Source organism: Culex pipiens, chromosome 3 (genome assembly GCF_016801865.2).
Source record: "Culex pipiens pallens isolate TS chromosome 3, TS_CPP_V2, whole genome shotgun sequence".
NCBI classification, from domain to species: Eukaryota; Metazoa; Arthropoda; class Insecta; order Diptera; family Culicidae; genus Culex; species Culex pipiens.
The window spans coordinates 128,676,733-128,697,102 of NC_068939.1; the positions used below are offsets into that span (position 1 = coordinate 128,676,733).

A 20,370-nucleotide genomic window follows, 5' to 3' on the forward strand; every position below is an offset into this window, starting at 1 on the left:
AAAAAGGAGACTTCTGGAAGTGTTGTAAATACCTAATACTCGTACCTTTGAATTTTGTGAACAAAATTGTGTAAAAAGTGCTAGCAAAAGAAAAATACTCAACAATAGGAAAATTTTAGTGAAATTATTTAGAAAAATTGTGATGTGACGTGATCCGGTGAAATAATAGACTAATAAATAAAGTGTGAATAGTTAGCGGAAAGTGATTCTGTTTGAGAAAATTTTCCCACATCCACTCATGGCAGTTTTATGGTCTTAATTATAAATTGGGGTCACTTTTTTATTACTGTTCCAAGCTTACTGACGGATGCTGTTGCTGTTGTATGAATAAGTGTTTTACTTGACAAAATTGAAACTGATATCATTGTGTTTGAGTCAGTTAGGCTTTTTGGTGTGTTTAATGTTTATGCAACCCTACATATTGAATTAAATGTGTAATATTTAAAGCAATTGCAAATTTTATTCAAAGTTTTGTATCAAAACTAATTCACCTAATCAACCTAATTTCAAAAAAAAATTAAAAATGCAAAAATATCTCCAAATTTATTACGTTTTCAGGTATATAAAATTTCTAATTACATTAGTTTTTATTATCATTCTTCAAAGTTGGTTTTAATGGCACATTAAAACAGATATTTTTACGAAAAATCTATTTTAATGAATTTTTAGCAAAGTTTCAAATTGTAAACTTATTAAAACAAACATGTCTAAATGAAATTTTGAAACAAGCTATGAGTCATGGGTTTCCTATGCAGATAGGTTCTTTTGAAAATTTAATTTAAATTGAATTAAATTGAAATTTGTCTTGATTTATTCGAGAAATTTTCGAATGAAACATAAAACGCAAATTTTTAAACTTTAAATCTAAAATTTTCTAAGAAACACAGTGACTACTTTGTCAATCCGAATTTTCTAAAATAACAGTTTACAACGCAATTTTTTTTTTTGAAGCCCTGTTGAAACTGATTCGACGATTAACATTATGTGGCCTACTTCACAATAATCCAAAGGGGAAAGGTCTTGACAGCAGCATCCGATTGCTTACTATGAGAATAAAACTAAAACCCTTAATCACATTATGCCATTGGTCGCAACGCTTGCTTAGAGCATTTTCTAGACCTTATACCTTTCCAAAAGCCGTCCAATTTCTAGTGAAACTTATTTATGGACACCATGGAGATTTTCCCTTGTCCCCTTAAAAAAGTGGGGCATCAACATTTCCCGTCTTCCAAATCCTTTTTCTTGTCCTTGGTGCGGGGTAGAGATGAGAGCGGATGGCAATGGAGGGCTCCCATGGTGCTGAGAATCTGGTTCATGTGGAAAAATCATCATATATACATGGCGAAATCCAGTCTGCAATCCGTTAAAATTACCATCTCCGAAAGAACGAATTCTACACGGAAAGAAGGTTTATCGTGAATCTTACTAAATTTCGGTTAAAAATCCTAAAAAAATTGGTTGTTTTTTCAACCACCAATTTTTTTAGCTGGAAATCCTAAAAATAAATCCTGGATTTGACAGCTGGATCCAGGTCCTAAAAATGATAAATCCAGCTAAATTTTTAGTAAATTTTACTAATTTGCAAGCTGGAAAAATGCTGTCAGTCTCAAAAGCTGTATGTTTTGAGAAGGTTTGTTAGCTATTTTAGCTAGATTTTATGGTATTCTAGGAAGTTTTATAGTTAGCCCAGCAAGTTTTTAGGCTGTTCCAACTAGTTTTTTTGGAATCATTCTCAAAATTTTCCATTGATGGCTGCGAAGCCAGGTATTTTCACACATCTTTTTAGCTAGTTTAGCTAATTTTGCCACTATTCTTGGTAGGTGTTTTGGTTGGAATAGCTAATTTTTCCACTAATTCTACAAGTTTTCTTTCAAAAGCCTCCGTTGCTGCCTGCAAAGCACGCATTATTCACCCAGCCTTTTGGCTGATTTAGCTCGTTTCTTTTTTGTTCTTGCTTCATTTTTCGGTAAGTCCAGCTAATTTTTCGACTGTTTTAACTGGTAATTTCGAAATCATTTTAAAAATCCCTTGCTGCCTGTAAAGTTGTTTTTTATTTTCAAAAAGACTTTTTGCTGGTGTAGCATGATTTTCCGCTATTCTTGGTACGTTTTTTGGTAGTCCAGCAAGTTTTTCGGATGTTTCAATAGTTTCCAGGCTTTTTAAACTATGTTATAGTTGATCATCCTTATAGTACGGCTTTGTTATTCTATTGACAAATTAAAAATAAATAAATACAGTAATACAAAAATACAAAAATACAAAAATACAAAAATACAAAAATACAAAAATACAAAAATACAAAAATACAAAAATGCAAAAATACAAAAATACAAAAATACAAAAATACAAAAATACAAAAATACAAAAATACAAAAATACAAAAATACAAAAATACAAAAATACAAAAATACAAAAATACAAAAATAAAAAAATACAAAAATACAAAAATACAAAAATACAAAAATACAAAAATACAAAAATACAAAAATACAAAAATACAAAAATACAAAAATACAAAAATACAAAAATACAAAAATACAAAAATACAAAAATACAAAAATACAAAAATACAAAAATACAAAAATACAAAAATACAAAAATACAAAAATACAAAAATACAAAAATACAAAAATACAAAAATACAAAAATACAAAAATACAAAAATACAAAAATACAAAAATACAAAAATACAAAAATACAAAAATACAAAAATACAAAAATACAAAAATACAAAAATACAAAAATACAAAAATACAAAAATACAAAAATACAAAAATACAAAAATACATAAATACCAATTAAATTTAACATAATTTAACTTAATTTAACTTAATTCAACTTAATTCAACTTAATTCAACTTAATTCAACTTAATTCAACTTAATTCCACTTAATTCAACTTAATTCAACTTAATTCAACTTAATTTAACTTAATTCAACTTAATTCAACTTAATTCAACTTAATTCAACTTAATTTAAATTAATTTAACTTAAATAAACTAAATTTAACTTAATTTTACTTAATTTAACTTAATTTAACTTAATTTAACTTAATTTAACTTAATTTAACTTAATTTAACTTAATTTAACTTAATTTAACTTAATTTATCTTAATTTAACTTAATTAAACTTAATTTAACTGAATTTAACTTAATTGACTTTAATTTAACTTAATTTAACTGAATTTAACTTAATTTAACTTAATTTAACTTAATTTAACTTAATTTGACTTAATTTAACTTATTTTAACTTAATTTTACTTAATTTAACTTAATTTAACTGAATTTATTTGAATTTTACTGAATTTAACTGAATTTAACTTAATTTAACTTAATTTAACTTAATTTAACTTAATTTAACTTAATTTAACTTAATTTAACTTAATTTAACTTAATTTAACTGAATTTAACTGAATTCAACTTAATTTAAATTAATTTTACTTAATTTAACTTAATTTAACTGAATTCAACTGAATTTAACTGAATTCAACTGAATGTAACTTAATTTAACTTAATTCAACTTAATTTAACTGAATTTAACTTAATTTGACTTAATTTTACTTATTTTAACTTAATTTTATTTAATTTAACTTAATTTTACTGAATTTATTTGAATTTAACTGAATTTAACTGAATTTAACTTAATTTAACTTAATTTAACTTAATTTAACTAAATTTAACTCAATTTAACTGAATTTAACTGAATTCAACTGAATTTAACTTAATTTAACTTAATTTAACTTAATTTAACTTAATTTAACTTAATTTAACTTAATTTAACTTAATTTAACTGAATTTAACTGAATTCAACTGAATTTAACTTAATTTAACTTAATTCAACTTAATTTAACTTAATTTAACTTAATTTTACCAAACAACTTTTAACAACAATTGAACTAAATTCTACCAAATGTAACGAAATTTCAAAAAATGTATCTTAGTTTAATTAAATTTAACAAAAATTTCTAGATATAACCACACTTGACTAAATTAATTTCTTTTTTACTATGTTCAGTTTAATTATACTGAACTTAACTTTACTTAATTAAACTTGATTTTTAATTAATCATGATTTAACTAAATTTAATTACATTTATCTAAATTTTACTGATTTTAACAAAATTCAATAAATTTAACAGAATTCTACTTTTTTCTAAATTCAACCAAATGTTATTCAAATTAACTTTCACTTAATTTTAAGTAATTTAACATTATTTAACTCTATTTTTTGATGTGCTTCAAAGGCATAAAGTGCCCTGCTCGTACGGATCTGTCAAACATTGGCCAGTCTATATCTAGACACTCTGTACCCGCAGCCTCCCCCCACGTAGACAGATGTCCATACAAAAAAAGTGGAGTGTGGACAAACGCCAGCCTCCACCTCCCCCGCCAAAGGGTTCACGACAAAAGGATGCCACCAATCGTCCAAACAAAAATTAGAGGCTCAACTTCTAACCTATTTCCCTCAACACAAAAAAAAACTTCTCACCTAATCAACTGAAGATCTCAGCCCGCAGAAAGTCTTCCTGGCTTTCAATCCATTCACTCACGCACCATCTCCACCTTTTGCACTTGCACTTTCGACTTTCAAACGCAGAATCGTCACAAAACTCCACGTACTGAGCGGCTTAAACAGGATCAAACACGATACGAGACGTTCTCTTGCTTTGTGTTGGTCTCGAACTGATGATCTGTCAAAAAATCCATGTTGCCGGTTCCAGCTAGTTTTTCGGTAAAAAGTAGGCAAAATTGTGCTGAAACACCATTATTTTTGGTGAAATCTCTCCTGTCATTTTGATTTGGGCTGTCAGTTTTGGATAGCAAATCAGCAATCAGGGTTAGCTGTTTCACCAATCCCAAGTTGGTAAATTTACCTGTAATTTTAGCTAATTTAACCAAAAAAATCACTGTTCCACCAATTTGAAGCCAGCTAATTTGAATTGTTAAATTTAAGATGGAACTCCTTTCCGTGTAGAAACAAGCCTTACCGGTTTAACAATATTTGAAAAATAAATTTGAAAAATATTATTGTCACATCGGTTTACGGTAACAGGCTATTAGACTATTTTGATAGATGTTCTTAAACAACTATTATTCTACGTCATCCAAGTGAAAAAAGTCATTAAAAACCTCAAAATTGTTTAAAAATAACATATTTCTGAAAACATTTTTGATTCATTTCAAACAACCTTGCGGGGCAATATGCACCACAACATTGGGGCAAAATGCACTGGGTTAGAGCAGTTTACACTAGTCACCACTAGATGACACCACTTTTTTTTACAAAGGACCATCACAGCGGTGCATTTTGCCCCGACCACGCTTTTTGTAGAAAATTGATTTAAAAATACATTTTTCGATATTTTTTGACTCATCTATCTATAGAATAATGAAGATTATGGCAAAAACTTTATAAATCAACATTAAATGCTATTTATATTGTGCAAAAATCAAATTGAAAGTTCAATGAAAATTAGATCAAAACACAGCATTTTAAAGTTTTGCAAATAACTTATTCTGGTTTGATACCACGATGCTAATTTTTTTCCAGCATGGTTTTGCAATGTTAAGCTCCGTCCTAATAGCGAGAAAAGCAGGGGGTGCATTTTGCCACGGGGTGCATATTACCCCCTCTCCCCCTAAAACACTCTGATAAGCTGTTATAATGACAAAAAATAATATCAGAGATTTGTTCGATTTATTCGTTCGTTGATCGCGGTAGATCGCGGTGGATACTTTTCTTCCACAGTTTTTTGTGTGATCAGTGTGGTAGATGATTTGGTAGATTTTTAAAAGTTCGATGCGAACGAAATATATCAAGAAAATCTACTACGGTTCTACCGGAATCCATTTAACAATACGGATCAAGAAAAATAGCACAATAATAAAATATTTCGTTATGTACACTTAGAACATTTTCGAGCAAATTGTTGATTTTTTTGTGGATACACCACTCAATAATTTAAAAAAATACTTTCTTTTAAAATTTTAATAAAAGTTTCGATATAAAGACCACATTTTATGGCCAACATAATGTTTTTTTTTTTATTTTATCTTTTCCAGTTCCTGAGGGGAACACCCTTGAAGAGTATCGGGGCCGGCATTCACAAAGCGGATTCAGTGGCAGTATTTAACTCAATTAATGTTAACATGTTTTAGGTTAATGTTAAAATTCCATAGGTTGCCGTCCTAAGGTGTCGTTGATAAGGTCCAGTTTGTGACGATATACTACCTTCCCTTCACTAAGCAATCGCATCTAGAAGAGAAACGATCACCAGTTGTGTTGGTCCGAGCCGGGATTTGAACCCCGATCTACCGCTTACGAGGCGGAAGCGTTACCACTAGGCTACGTGACTCGGTCATAATAACATAATGTCCTAAACAAAATTGGTCAAACTTTTCCATAGTTAAAGTAAAATTCAACATTAAAAATTCATAACAAATTTGGTTATGACTGCTGATTGTTTTTTTAATGTTGGAATATCACATTAATAACGCGATGAACAATTGAATGATATTCCATATGCCATAATATAAATTGTTATTGTCTCACTCTTTGACATTCTCTCATAAGATCTGATATAATAACAATTTTTAGCCTATGTTTTTGGGATGATATTATTTTTTCGTTCCATTCCCTTTTGCATCACCCCAAAAGTATCGCCTTTTTCGCAGAAATGAGCATTAGCACTGCCCATGAGCTGTTACTCAGTTAACGACCAGTGTTGAAAATTCGACGACTATGATTAAATTAGCGATTAATCGCTGCCTGTATCACCTAACGAATAAGACTGCTGAGCATAGTCTTGATTCTCAATTTGCCACAACTATCTGTCATTCGTCAAGTGTACAATAGCCTGTCCCATTTTGAGGTCATGTCGAGGAATTTCAGGTGCTCACTTCTTAAATGATAGATTATGATGTTAGGAACAATGTTTTCTTAGACAAGAAAAAATAATAAAATACTTTCTCGCACCCCCTAGTCGATTTACTGAAAAAAGTCACTTTTTTGAACAAATTTTCTAAAATCGCTTGGAATCAATACAAAAACTGTTTCGATCAGGTGTGTATTATGTTCAAAAGATAGGTTTTTGTCCATAGATTAAGATGCACTATCAATATTGGACCAAAATTTAAGTTTTTGGACTCTCCCAGGCGGATTTGTGTCGAAAAAATCGCATTTTTTCGAAACATTTTTCAGAAATGTTCATTTAATTTAGGGTAGCCTATTTTTCCCAGTAAAACCAATACATGCAGCTTGTAGGAAATTTCATGGCGAACATTTTTCCCTCTGAGAAAATGCAATTTCGAAACTCCAGAGCCGAGATATTTGAGTTTTAGTGAGGAAAAAAGTGCCAATTTTCAAAATTTCTCAGAATTCAGAAGCAAGGCCTACTAATTACACGATGTAGCAAGCATATGTCTCAAAGGTCAGGGTATGCTTTTTTATTGTAATTTTGGCCGCTGAATCCGAATCTGAAATCAAATTTCGTGTAAACAGTGATGTTTTGGAGCTACACCCTTTTGGAATGCTATTTGCGTGTTTAAGAGGCATTTTTTGAAATATTGCTCGGTTTGTTCTAGAGGTCGTATCGAGGTGCTCAGATTTGGATGAAACTTTCAGCGTTTGTGTGTCTATACATGAGATGAACTCATGCCAAATATGAGCCCTCTACGACAAAGGAAAGTGGGGTAGAACGGGCATTGAAGTTTGAGGTCCAAAAAAATATAAAGAATCTTAAAATTGCTCGCATTTAAGTTAAACTTCATCAATTCCAACTCTCTTAGATGCATTCGAAAGATCTTTTGAAGCACTTCAAAATGAGCCATAGACATCCAGGATTGGTTTAACTTTTCTCATAGCTTTTGCAAATTACTGTTAAAAATATTTTTTTTTTTAAAAAACCTCAATATCTTTTTGCAACAGCCAGCAACACCAAGTAAGGGAATTTTATGGACTATAAGCTTACGGTAATAACTTTTTGGCCAATCGCAGTTTTTCTCATAGTTTTTCGATTTTTCTATAACAAACATTTTACAACGTTAGTTATTGTCCTGTAGGCATCCATAGCGGCACTTTTTAGTCTCACTTTTGTCAAATTCGAAATCCTCGGAAAATTCAAACTTCAATGCCCGTTTTACCCCACTTCCCTTTGTCGTAGAGGGCTCATATTTGGCATGAGTTCATCTCATGTATAGACAAACAAACGCTGAAAGCAGCACCTCGATACGACCTCTAGAACAAACCGAGCAATATTTACAAAAACTGCCTCTTAAACACGCAAATAACATTCCAAAAGGGTGTAGCTCCAAAACATCACTGTTTACACGAAATTTGATTTCAGATTCGGATTCAGCGGCCAAAATTACTATAAAAAAACATACCCTGACCTTTGAGACATATGCTTGCTACATCGTGTAATTAGTAGGCCTTGCTTCTGAATTCTGAGAAATTTTGAAATTGGCACTTTTTTCCTCACAAAAACTCAAATATCTCGGCTCTGGAGTTTCGAAATTGCATTTTCTCAGAGGGAAAAATGTTCGCCATGAAATTTCCTACAAGCTGCATGTATTGGTTTTACTGGGAAAAATAGGCTACCCTAAATTAAATGAACATTTCTGAAAAATGTTTCGAAAAAATGCGATTTTTTCGACACAAATCCGCCTGGGAGAGTCCAAAAACTTAAATTTTGGTCCAATATTGATAGTGCATCTTAATCTATGGACAAAAACCTATCTTTTGAACATAATACACACCTGATCGAAACAGTTTTTGTATTGATTCCAAGCGATTTTAGAAAATTTGTTCAAAAAAGTGACTTTTTTCAGTAAATCGACTAGGGGGTGCGAGAAAGTATTTTATTATTTTTTCTTGTCTAAGAAAACATTGTTCCTAACATCATAATCTATCATTTAAGAAGTGAGCACCTGAAATTCCTCGACATGACCTCAAAATGGGACAGGCTAGTGTACAATCGTTGATTGTAACAACCCATGACTGCTGGCGGTAAAGGGGCAAGATAATATTTTGATCGCAGCAAGTTGGCGACTAAACCCAATCATTATTTTTTTTAGTCGCTTCTGCCTTCTGCCACACTCAACGATCAGGTGACAGTCAGGAAAAAAGATATCAAAGCATACTCAGAAGGTCTTTCTTCAGGCAATCATATTCGCTAGATGAGATTTTCTTTCAACCTTGTTAATAACAGACCAGCCGAAGTTAAACAATGAATCAAAAATGATCAGTGGGAGCCTACCATCGTTCACTGTTTAACCTTTATTAATCAATTCCGGCGCCCTCCCAAGAAGCCTACAGTTCAACGAAAGGGAGGAATAGTCTAATAATTGAAGTTGCAGACTCATCAAGCACATAGTTTTTCGCTATTTCGTTGACACCGCATGAGACCGTTGAATCCACAGCATCTCCTTCAAGCCTCACGGGATTAGTTTTTTGTTTGGGTTAGTAGGATAAGGTATTGGTTTTTAGATGCCTCCCGAGCTACGATGCTATGGGTAAGACTTTATAAATATAAACCCGTCGCCGAGCCCTCCGAGCTACGAAGCTATGGGAAGGTCTTTTTCAACACAAAACGCGCAACACGCAACGTTCTTGCTGAATCAAAATAATTTTGTAATGCGACAAACCCGACGAACTCAACCATCAACATGCCTTCTGATCTTCCTTTCTTTCTGTTAGCCGGATACGGTACGGTACTTGTTCGGTAACTGGGCGTTGCTGAAGCCCACTTAAAAAGCAGACAAGGGTCAAAAAACATAAACAAACCAAAATCACCGAGGGGTCAATGGATGCAAAAATCAAGTGTAATTATTAAAACAAATGTTTTTCAGTATTTGTGAAATTGCAAGTAACAATTAAAGGAAGCATGAAAAATAAGCTCTGGACACCAATTGAATTAACTTTTTTTTTCATTGGAAAAATATGATGCATTGATGGTCCCCTCGGCATTTTTTGTTCAGCCCAGTTAGCGAACAGCATTCGGTAACTAGGCGACGTTCAGCAGCCCAGTTACCGAACAAGTACTGTATTGGTTTTCGATGCCTCCCGAGCTACGATGCTATGGGGAGGAATTTCATAATAGACACATCGGCGAGCCTTCCGAGCTACGATGCTATGGGAAGGTCTTTCTGGTTAACACACAAGAACACTCACACACAATTTTTTATATATAAAATAATTGAAAAAAATGCTCCACTATTAACTCGACGATCAAAATGTCAGCGAGTCTTTCGATAAACGATTCTATAGAAATTACTTTTTCACCGTGAATTTTTTTTTACACTATGTGACAATTTACTCGACGCCGTGCCTTCTGATCAACGATGCTTTAGGAAGGACTTTTTAAAATCACCAAACAATTAATGTAATCTTAATTGAAGCACAAAAAACACTAATTACTCAAAAAAGGGCACGAAACACGAATAGTCCTGCTCCCATCCACAATCGACTCAGTTTCGCTTTTTTTCGCAGAAATTGCGAAAAACCAAAACCTTAAATTTTTCGGGCTTCTTCAAGAAAGTTATTTTTTAAATTTATTTTAAGTCAATTTTCGTTTCAAAAATGCTTTTATTCGCTTAGGTACATTTTAAAATTTCAACACATCGAAAATCGGTATAAAATCTAACAACAGATGCATGCAACATTTCATAGAGTTAGGAGTATGGCTGCAGATAAATACTTTTAGATTCTTCCGCGATTAACTGCATATATATTAGGCATGTTTTGTTATTTTGAAATACTATTTTACGTTAATGGAACATATAAAAAATGCAAATACAAACAAATGCTTTGTATAAATGTTGTGCTGCTTTCACGTATGCTAAAATATTGGAATTCAATAAAACATCTCTTCACTGGTCATCGTTTGAGGTATTCAATCTCGCCCGTGGTACTATTCGCACTCTCTCTGTTTCACTTGAAGTACCCGTCCAAAAACTCGTACACGTAATCGTACACCACCAGCATGATGGCGCCACCCGGTCCCAGCCGCATCACCTTGGGCGTGAGTCCTTTGTAGAGCGCACCGAAACCTTCCTCCCGGGCCACGATCGCCATCGATCCAAAGGTGGATTTGTACTTGACCTGCCCGGGGACCGGTTGAGGACCCTGCGGGAAGGAATTTTGATTTTCTGTTGAATTTTAAAATTGCTAAAGGAGGATCTTACCTGAATTCTGGACTTGGCCACATCAAACGGAATGTTTACGATGGACCCTAACGTGCCGGACACGAATCCGATGCCCACCTTCCGGAGGAATTCCTTGACGGGGTCCTAGAAGGGAGGGGAAAGTCGTCTTACTCAATACAGTGAATTACAAACTCTCTTTCTCTGTCGGCAATCAATCAACGATTAGTGTTATAAAACCAGTTATGTGAGTATCGAGCCGATTTGATGACAACGGAACAACCTACTGAACCGTAAAGCTCGTACGGATTATGAAAGGGCACGCTCTACAAATCTATGTAGGGGAAAGTGGGGCAAGTGTAACAAGCTAAGGAAATGCTCGTTATAACCCATTAAAAACGTTAAAAAATCTGTCGGATTTATTAGAATCATCTTATTCCAGGTCTTGACTGAGACTTTGATAGAACAAGTTTTTAAAAAATTCAGTTTTTTAATGTAAAAAAAATATTTTATTTTTTTTTATTTTTCGTACGTTCTACTCAACTAGTGGGGCAAGACGAACAACCCGTTGGGGCAAGAGGAACAATGCATGAAAAAACATGCTAATTTACTAACAATTGAACTATTATCACTTAGATACATCAGATTAGGATGTATTTGAAACGTTTCTTTCATTTTTAGATTAAAAAATAATATTTTACTAAAAATTTTACCGTTTTTACGAAAAAAAATATTACTTAGATGATAAATAGTAAATTTTCATGATATTATTATATCGTGTATGGACAATTTTTTAAACAATTGATTATCAGTTTTTAAGAACTTTTATGTATTTTTTTCACAATAAAATATGTTGCTGCAGCAATTCGTATTTTTTTCCATACTAAAAATCCATATGGTACACTTGCCCCACCTAAACAAGATTTTTTAAAAGCTCTCTACAAAAATAACCAAAACATAAATAATACTTTATAATACGTGCAAGTCATTGGTAGGGACACTACTGATCTAGGAAAAATAGCATTTTGATAAAATGAGCCTTAAAACGAACCCTAAGCCTTATTTTGTACTTTCCAAATATTATAAGGAAACAAAGGTTTTGAAAAAAACTTCATTCAATATTATGCCCCGTGGCGTTTACGTCGTTTTGGTGGTTATGTGGTAGTAGAATCAGCTAATTGCATTGCTAGCAACAATTCCTCATACTGGAAATAATCAAAATTGTAAAAATTACGGCCTTACTAGCGATTGTTCCTCTTGCCCCATATGGTCGTCTTGCCCCACCTTCCCCTACTTTGTTTGGAAATGACTACTCTACCAGTAAATATCAAATTATCGTGTGTTAAAGTCTACCTTCACCGTTAGCGAGTTAGCACTGACCAGAGGAGTAGAAACTACAAATCACAACTCAAAACAACTCTTCTTCTTCAAAGAACCCTTCAAACTTACCGACTTCCTCTTCCAAAGCGTTCAACCCGGCTGTGGGTTAGTGAAAGCCCAAGAAATAAATTTAAAGTTCCAGTAAAATTACACATCGACCACAATGCAAACGACTTCAACAAGGCAAATCCGAAAAAAAAAGAGTTCAAAACCCACCTGATACTCCGGCAGTACGCCCTTGACGCTGTGGTAGAAGCCAAAGTAGATCATGTTGAAGACGCCGTTGCGGCCGATCGTCGCCGTCAGGCCCCGGTTCAGCCCGCCCAGCCCGAAGCCCGACTCGTTGATGATCTGGCGCGTGACGGCCCACGTGCTCGGGACCTCACCCATTCTGGGGGTGGTTGGGAAACGGAGTAAGTTGATTTTTTTTAGAATGTGTTATAAACTGAATTGCATGCATTTTTATTATAAACCAAAACTGAAAAGAAATTTAAACACCATAGTAAATCCTAAATTCCCAAGCTCGCGACTTTAAAATTTGTATGGAATGTTCGAGCTTGGATGATTAGGTGTTAAATTTGTTTTTAACAATTTGGAACAAGTTTTGCTTAAAACAAATCGACGTGATCGTGCTATCTTGTCGCACGTCGTTCTTGGCGTTCCCAGAAAAACGCGTTCCAATGTTTGACCTTGAATAAACAAAAATTAAAGCACGCAATGTAAATAATAACAAACACGTTTTATTTGGCTGACCATTCTGTGCATTGTCCCGAAGTTTGATTGAATTTGATTGCCGAAGTCCGAAGTTATAATTAAAAATGTTCACAGTAGTCGGACAAGTACGTGTGTCAAACGCGTTCTGATTAAAAAATCAGTCAGTAGAAGACAAAAAAGATTCTTTTTGTATGGAAATTGTCCACGAGGGGGGAGAGAGGGTCTAAGATTTCCAAAAAAAGTGTCCACGTGGTTTTTGGATGGTCCCTTACTATACCTCAGTATTGTTTGTAGATGTGCTCAAACATCAGCTCCCCAAGGGCCAACAATTGCTGCGCCTTCTTACGGCAGGCCAAAACTCTACCCCGCAACAGCAAAGAACTCCTGCCTGGGCCGCTTAGTTTTAGTTTTTTTCTGGCCTATTAGACAAACTCCAATAATATTTTGCCTATTTCCTGTATTGAATAATTTTTCAGTCACTTATTTATTTATTTATTATATAGTAATTTATTTAGGCCGTTGCAAACATTTTTCAAAGTTTATGTCGCCCCCCCCTGAAAAATCAGGGGGCAAAAAATTTTTTTTTTCGAGGAACATCAAAATTTTAATGAAAATTAAAGTTTAACCATCTGAAAACCAGTTAAAATGCATTTTCCCGCGTTTATAATCATATTTAGCATGTTTGAACTCCTTGGAAAACATTTTAAATTTTCATGAAATACCAATTAACAGTCACAAAAAAAATGATTGGAAAGCAACTCTGCCGCTCTAATCGTGTCCGTCCCATATGTAAAAACAGCAAGCCGAGAAAAACGCGTGTCAAAGTTGTCCCGCCCATAAGGCTACGTGTTAGAATTTCACGAAAAAGTGGATTTTCTCCGACTTTCTAGAACAAAGTACTACATTTTATTGGTTTTTCTGATAGTTTACATGATTTTGAACCAAACTGCATCATTACCTCAAAATTGACGAAATTACATATGGGACGGACTAGCTTCGAGCGGCAGAACTGTACGTCTGTAAAAAGCATTTTAAAACAATTTTTTCATCCAAATGTTAAAACCTAGGCTTGTTATTTCAATGTTTATATTTATTTTATTTTTTTGCTCCCCCCTCGACTTTGGTCAGATCCGAGGGACATAAACTTTGAAAAATATTTGCAACGGCCTTATTTTTTATTTATTTTTTGCGTTTTTCACATTTAAAAAAAACTAAGTTTGGTAGACCCAAATTAGGTACTAAGCCTAATATAGGGACATTTACCCGTAACAAAGGGTGTCAAAACATAATCTGAGACTTTAAAAAAAGTACTGCATACATATTTAACAAAATTTCTGGAGCAACATTTCAAAGGGGCGGTGAGACATTTTTTTTTATTTTATTATATTTATTATATTTTAATGCCCTGCAAAAAGATTTAAAAAAAAAGATTGAATGTGTGCCCATACCAACCGCTGACATTTTTGACGCTTTACATGTATGAAACCACTTAAGGCCTTTAATTACACGCGTTTAAATGGGACGAAAGGCCGTAACAGCAATGTACTATGGGGTTGTATCTAAAAGAGTTAATTTAGAAAAAATAAAAAAAGCACCCTTAACAATTTACAATTGAAAGGCCCCTTGGCGAGGTGGTCAGCGGCTTTGGCGGCCGATCCCTAAGTTGCTGTGGGGCGCTTATCGTTCAATAGAGGAGAAAAGCAACTTGCGACAAAATTTTGAGGCCAGGAATTTTGACAGGTATGATTTTCACATTTTTGCCTAGTTTGACAGCTACATTGTCCCCAGTTTTTTTTGTGGGAGAGAAAAGGAGGCGAATACTTTATGAAAATCATACCTGTCAAAATTCCTGGCCTCAAAATTTTGTCGCGAGTTGCTTTACTCCTCTATGTTTGTTCCGTTTAAAATTAGTACATAGTCTGCAATGATGGTGTGATTGTCTTATATACTTAAAAAGAATTACTTTATGTTTAAATTATCTCTTCGCTATTAAACGTTAAATTTCCATAAATGTATTTTAACATTTACAATATTTTGTTTATACACTCAACACTGGTTGGTCACTTTTTCGTTTGACACTTTTTTAGTTTGTACCTCGTTGGTTGGTCAGAGACAAACTAAAAAGTGACGAACTGTCACTTTTTTCACGGCGCTTACGCACACTATCAAAACAAATTTTTGGTAGTGTGTGTGAACCCCGTGTAAAAGGGGTGTCAAACTAAAAAGTGACCACATAGAGATCTCCACGGTTTCTCTCACGCACACCATGATTCTGTGTTAGTATTTGTATTTAAAGTATTGTTTTGGTTTTGATCGATTGTGATTGGCTGAATTTCAAGCAGCTGATTTTGTTTACACTATTTTTACGCAGACATAGGCAAATCGAGTAGACTAGTCGCCTGTAAAAACCAGCTGTTTACCACGTGCTCGTGGTATAACAAAGGACACAGCTGATTTTGACAGACGAATCATTCTACTCGATTTGCCTGTGTCTGCGTGTAACTAAACTCCAAACTAACACACTCTCGCGCGTGGATATCTCTATTCGTTTGACAACAGTTGATGTCAAACCATCGGGGTTTGAGTGTACTTTATTACATTATTTTTAGATGAAAATGATTTTTTTTAGTATGGATAAAATTTTAACGACCATGAAATTTTAGAAAAAGTCATGAAAAACGAACTTGCCATCAAAAAGTACTTAACAAACAAAATTTAAAAAAGCATTCTATTTTCTAAACAAAAAATAAATAAATGAAGCAATAATTTTTTTTAATCCAGCGCATACCCTCTAAATATCATTAGAATATGACATGAAATTTCATGATTTTTTTTTTTTGCATCGGCTGGCTCCTCGATTAATTTGCTTTGTTATTGTTTTTTTTGACGTTTGTCTGCTTTTTAACTGGGCTACAGCCCAATTAAGATTAAGTTAAGAAATAGCCACTGAATCCTCTTTGTAAATGCGGCCCGATACTCTTCATGGGTCGTGGGAAAAAATTATTTACTTTACCTTCTTTAATTTTAATTAGCTTTAATTATGAAATTAGAATTGGTTAAACTTTCGTGATACTTTTAATAAATCGGCAAACTTGACTGAATAGTCCTCATCAATAACTACAACTTTGCCGAAGACATCATTCCTCCAAAACATACAGATTTTCGAGTATTTCCGTACCATTTTTGTATGGACAGCTGCCAAAATTTCATGGTGCCTTGTATGGGCAAACCAAAGTAAGACATTGTTCAACGCCAAAAAAAGGGCCGAGAATACAAAAATGGTATATTTCCCCTAAGGCTTTGGAAATATTCTGTAAAAAGGCGTTAAAGGAGTAGGAATAACTTATGGTTAAAATCAAAATATTTAGAATTTTGCAATAAAAGTTGTTCTACTGATTGGTTTTAGTAATCAAGGAAAACTCCATAATATCGAGAAACATTCAGAAACCATTGCTTAAACTTCTGGTAATGGGTATACTGCCCCTGATCGCATAAATGTCCCATATGCATTTGCATCGATTTCGAGTTATTGATGCAGTTTGGTTGAAAATTGTGTGCTCTTTCAAAAGAGCCTATAACATTCAGTACTTTGTTCTAGAAATCAGGAGGAAATCCAGTTTTTTCGCGAAAACTTAACACGTAGCCTTATGTATGGGACAAACTTCAAATGCGTTTTTCTCAGCTTGCTGTTTTTGCATATGGGACATTTATGCGAACATGGGCAGTATATTTCCCCTTTTACAGTCATCCCACATAATATGTGGAATATTATTCGGAACACCCACACACTCGGAACACTTTTAAGATAATTTGTTAAAAGCATGCCAAATGAATATTTTCTGTCGACCCAACCATTTTTAGAACCTTTATTTGGACATTCTCTTGCTATTTCACTAGTAAAAGTAGTACATTTTGAACAAAAAACTGCATTTCAAGACTATTTTATTCGGAGCAGCAAATCACTGCCTCCAAGATGCCTGTTCTATAATTGTGGGATGTTATTGTGCCTCACACAATTGTGAAACACCTGAATTTAACTGATATTTTCACAAAAAAAGTTATCAGACCAGTCATAAAACATAACATAAGCTTGAGTTTCATTGATTTCAGTGTGTGCAGTCATTATTTTGTAAAAAAAAAATATATGCTCCTGGAGAGATCCAAAGTTTGTTAACATCCGTAAAAAAAAGTGTTCCGAATTTGTGGATTTCAAGGGTCAAAGTTTTTCTTCAAAAACTTGATATAAAAGTTAAAATTTGCAGTTGTTCGATAACAGCATTCGAAAGATCGCAAGAAAAGCTTTCAAATGAAAGTAAAAGCGAATCATTGAGTTCAATTATCGATACGCTAAGATTTTTTGAGCATTGGCCGATCTGTAAACTGTTCCGAATATGAGGGATGGTTGAACTTCTTCGGTAAAATTGTTTCAACGTTATAGTTTTGCATTTCAATTTGATCAAAACTTGAAAAACAAGAAAATCTCAAGAAACTTATTTTCCCCATTAATTTAAAATCTATTCCCATTCAAAAATGATTCCACAAAATTTGATCAGAGAAGGTCAATTGCTCTGGACAAAATACTATCATACTCAGTACTTACTTATTCTTATTCGCCTGCAGCGTAACCTTGACCATCTCAAACGGATTCACGAGAATGGCCTCCGTCACTCCGGCACCCAATCCAGCCAGCGAGAACGTCTAAAAGCACGATTAAAGTACAATAAAGTCCCTTATTCAATTTTGCAAACCACCCTCACCAGCGGCGTCGGCTTGTCCGACCCAAACAGAAAGAACCGCTTGTACTGCTCGAAGGTCAGAAACTTGACCGCCCGCTTCGGCGTCTCCACCAACACCGGCGGTAAAATGCCCTTGTACAGCGAGAAGACGCCCTCCGCCTTGGCCATCTTGCGGATGCAATCGAACACTCCGTTGTAGTAGGTCTGGTGCCCAAAAAAGGAAAGAGTAGTTAATGGTCTTGACGGCCTTGCAACTTACGGCTGACGATGCTGCAGCGGCGCTTCCGGGACTGGCCTGCAGCTGGAGTCTCGTTTTGACCAGATCCAGTGGGTGCATGATGCAAACTTCTACGAAACCGGCCGATCCACCGGCACCGACTTGCATCGCCGCCTGACGCAGGAACTCTTTGAGGTCGTTGCCCATGTTTGAAGGAAGTTCTGAAAAGTTTCAGAGAATTCAATTGTGACCTGATTTAAGCGGACGATTTATTAAGTTTTGGACTGCGAGTGGTCACAAAGAAGGTCAAGCATGCGCGATAGACTTTATTGTCACGGCAATCAAAAGTCACGTCACGCACTTGATGAAAAGTAAAGGTGCTAATCTGGTGGAAGAAGAGCAAGAAACTTTATTTTTTGGAAGTCTTCTCAAGGTTTCTTCTTATCATTCAAGAGGCACTTTCTCCTGACTCAGCTGTTTCCAACCCAAAAACTTTAAAAATAACTCACCTTATTGCTGTCTAGACGACTTGCCGCTGAACCAATTTAATTGGGTCAATTTCTGCGAATTTAAAAGTTTGTTTTTGTTGCGACCTTCGCGCGCGCACGCTTCTTCAGAATTTCGCGAAGGAGGATATTTTCGTGCTGATTGCTCTCGCGCGACTGACCATCATCTGCTGCTGATGATGTTTACTTTTTTGTTTCGCCGTTCTTCTTTGTCTGATGATTCCTGTTTTTGTTTTTTGGACTGTCAAAAAACAGCTGATTGGGGAAACGCAAACTTTTGAGAGTTTGCGTTTGTGAGGATTTGTAAAAGAATAGGGTGTATCAAGATTTAGATTTTTACTTAAAAATAAATTCAAAGCATTCACTCAAAAATTCAGATATTCAAATTAAATAAAACAACAAATTTAAAAATTAAAGCTCCAAAATAATGTTATTTTTGAATTTTTTATCCTCTTGATAGTTTTTATCTTTAAATTTCAAATCAAAATTATTCGCTCTACAGCATTGCCTTGGCGTTCTCGATTGCGAGATTCCTACTTGAAACTAGGGGCCCGAATGCTTGATTGTTGAGGCAATTGCAAACCTCTTTTTACACCTTAGTTTCCATCCACCCCGGGATTCGAACTGACGACTTTTGAATTGTGAGTCCAACTGCCTACCAACGACTCCACCGAGGCAGGACCCAGGGAGACGACTCCTACACCTGGACTGAGCTATCGACCTAACACCTCTAGGTTAGACCGGGGCCAACATTTACTTCCCCATCCGACGGAAGACGTGATCAGACAAATTTCGTGTCAAAAAATGCCACCGGGACCTTCTGGGATCGAATCCAGGCCGACTGGGTGAGAGGCAACCACGCCTACCCCTACATACGGGTCCCGGCTTTAAATTTCATTATTTCTAAATATATTTTTTGAAATTTTGAAATTTCAAGATTTCTTATTTTCAAAATTTATTAAAAATTTGAGAATTTTTTAAATTATGAACTTCACCTTTTTTTCATTTAAGGCATTTCTGAAATCCGACAAAAAACAATGAAAAGCCACTTGGCTTTAAAAAAATATATTCTATAAAATAAAACAAAAAAAATTTGCTCGTTAAGTTTACTTATATGCATACATTTTTTGTTGCAGTTTTAGAGCATGCAACTTTTGTGTTTAGAATTATCACCTATATTTCAATGTCAAAATATTTTCCAATTCTTGACTTTTTTTTGATAAGGTCCTATAAACAAATGTAAACATTGAGTGTATCCCTTTCACACCTTATGTCAAAGTCCATCGGAGTAAGCGGGATACACTCAATGTTTACATTTGTTTATAGGACCTTATAAAAAAAAAGTCAAGAATTCAATGTTTAATTATATATTTCTGCAGATTCATTTCAATATTTTGAACCTGTTACACTCAACCCCCGGTAGTTGGTCACTTTTTCGTTTGACACTTTTTTAGTTTGTACCCCGTTGGTTGGTCAAAGTCAAACTAAAAAGTGACGAACTGTCACTTTTTATACGGCGCACACGCACACTATCAAAACAAACGTTCAGTAGTGTGTGTGAGCTCCGTGTAAAAGGGGTGTCAAACTAAAAAGTGACCCCGTTCGTTTGACAACAATTGATGTCAAACGATCGGGGTTTGAGTGTATTGAATGATCATTTTTCAATAGGCAATCAAA

The 20,370-nt window shown here is 34.3% G+C and overlaps 1 protein-coding gene across 1 annotated transcript; it reads right to left on the reverse strand.

Annotated features, from left to right (window-relative positions):
• Positions 1–10,561: 10,561 nt before the first annotated feature.
• On the reverse strand, positions 10,562–18,870 carry LOC120414850 (mitochondrial 2-oxodicarboxylate carrier). The gene is made up of 7 exons (XM_039576174.2): positions 18,697–18,870; positions 18,230–18,408; positions 17,992–18,174; positions 17,835–17,932; positions 12,737–12,911; positions 11,183–11,287; positions 10,562–11,123 (listed from the first exon to the last, which is right to left on the reverse strand). Exons 2-7 carry the CDS (start codon positions 18,392–18,394, stop codon positions 10,929–10,931), a joined length of 921 nt encoding a protein of 306 aa, XP_039432108.1. The 5' UTR covers positions 18,395–18,408; positions 18,697–18,870; the 3' UTR covers positions 10,562–10,928.
• Between the last annotated feature and the right edge of the window lie 1,500 nt (positions 18,871–20,370).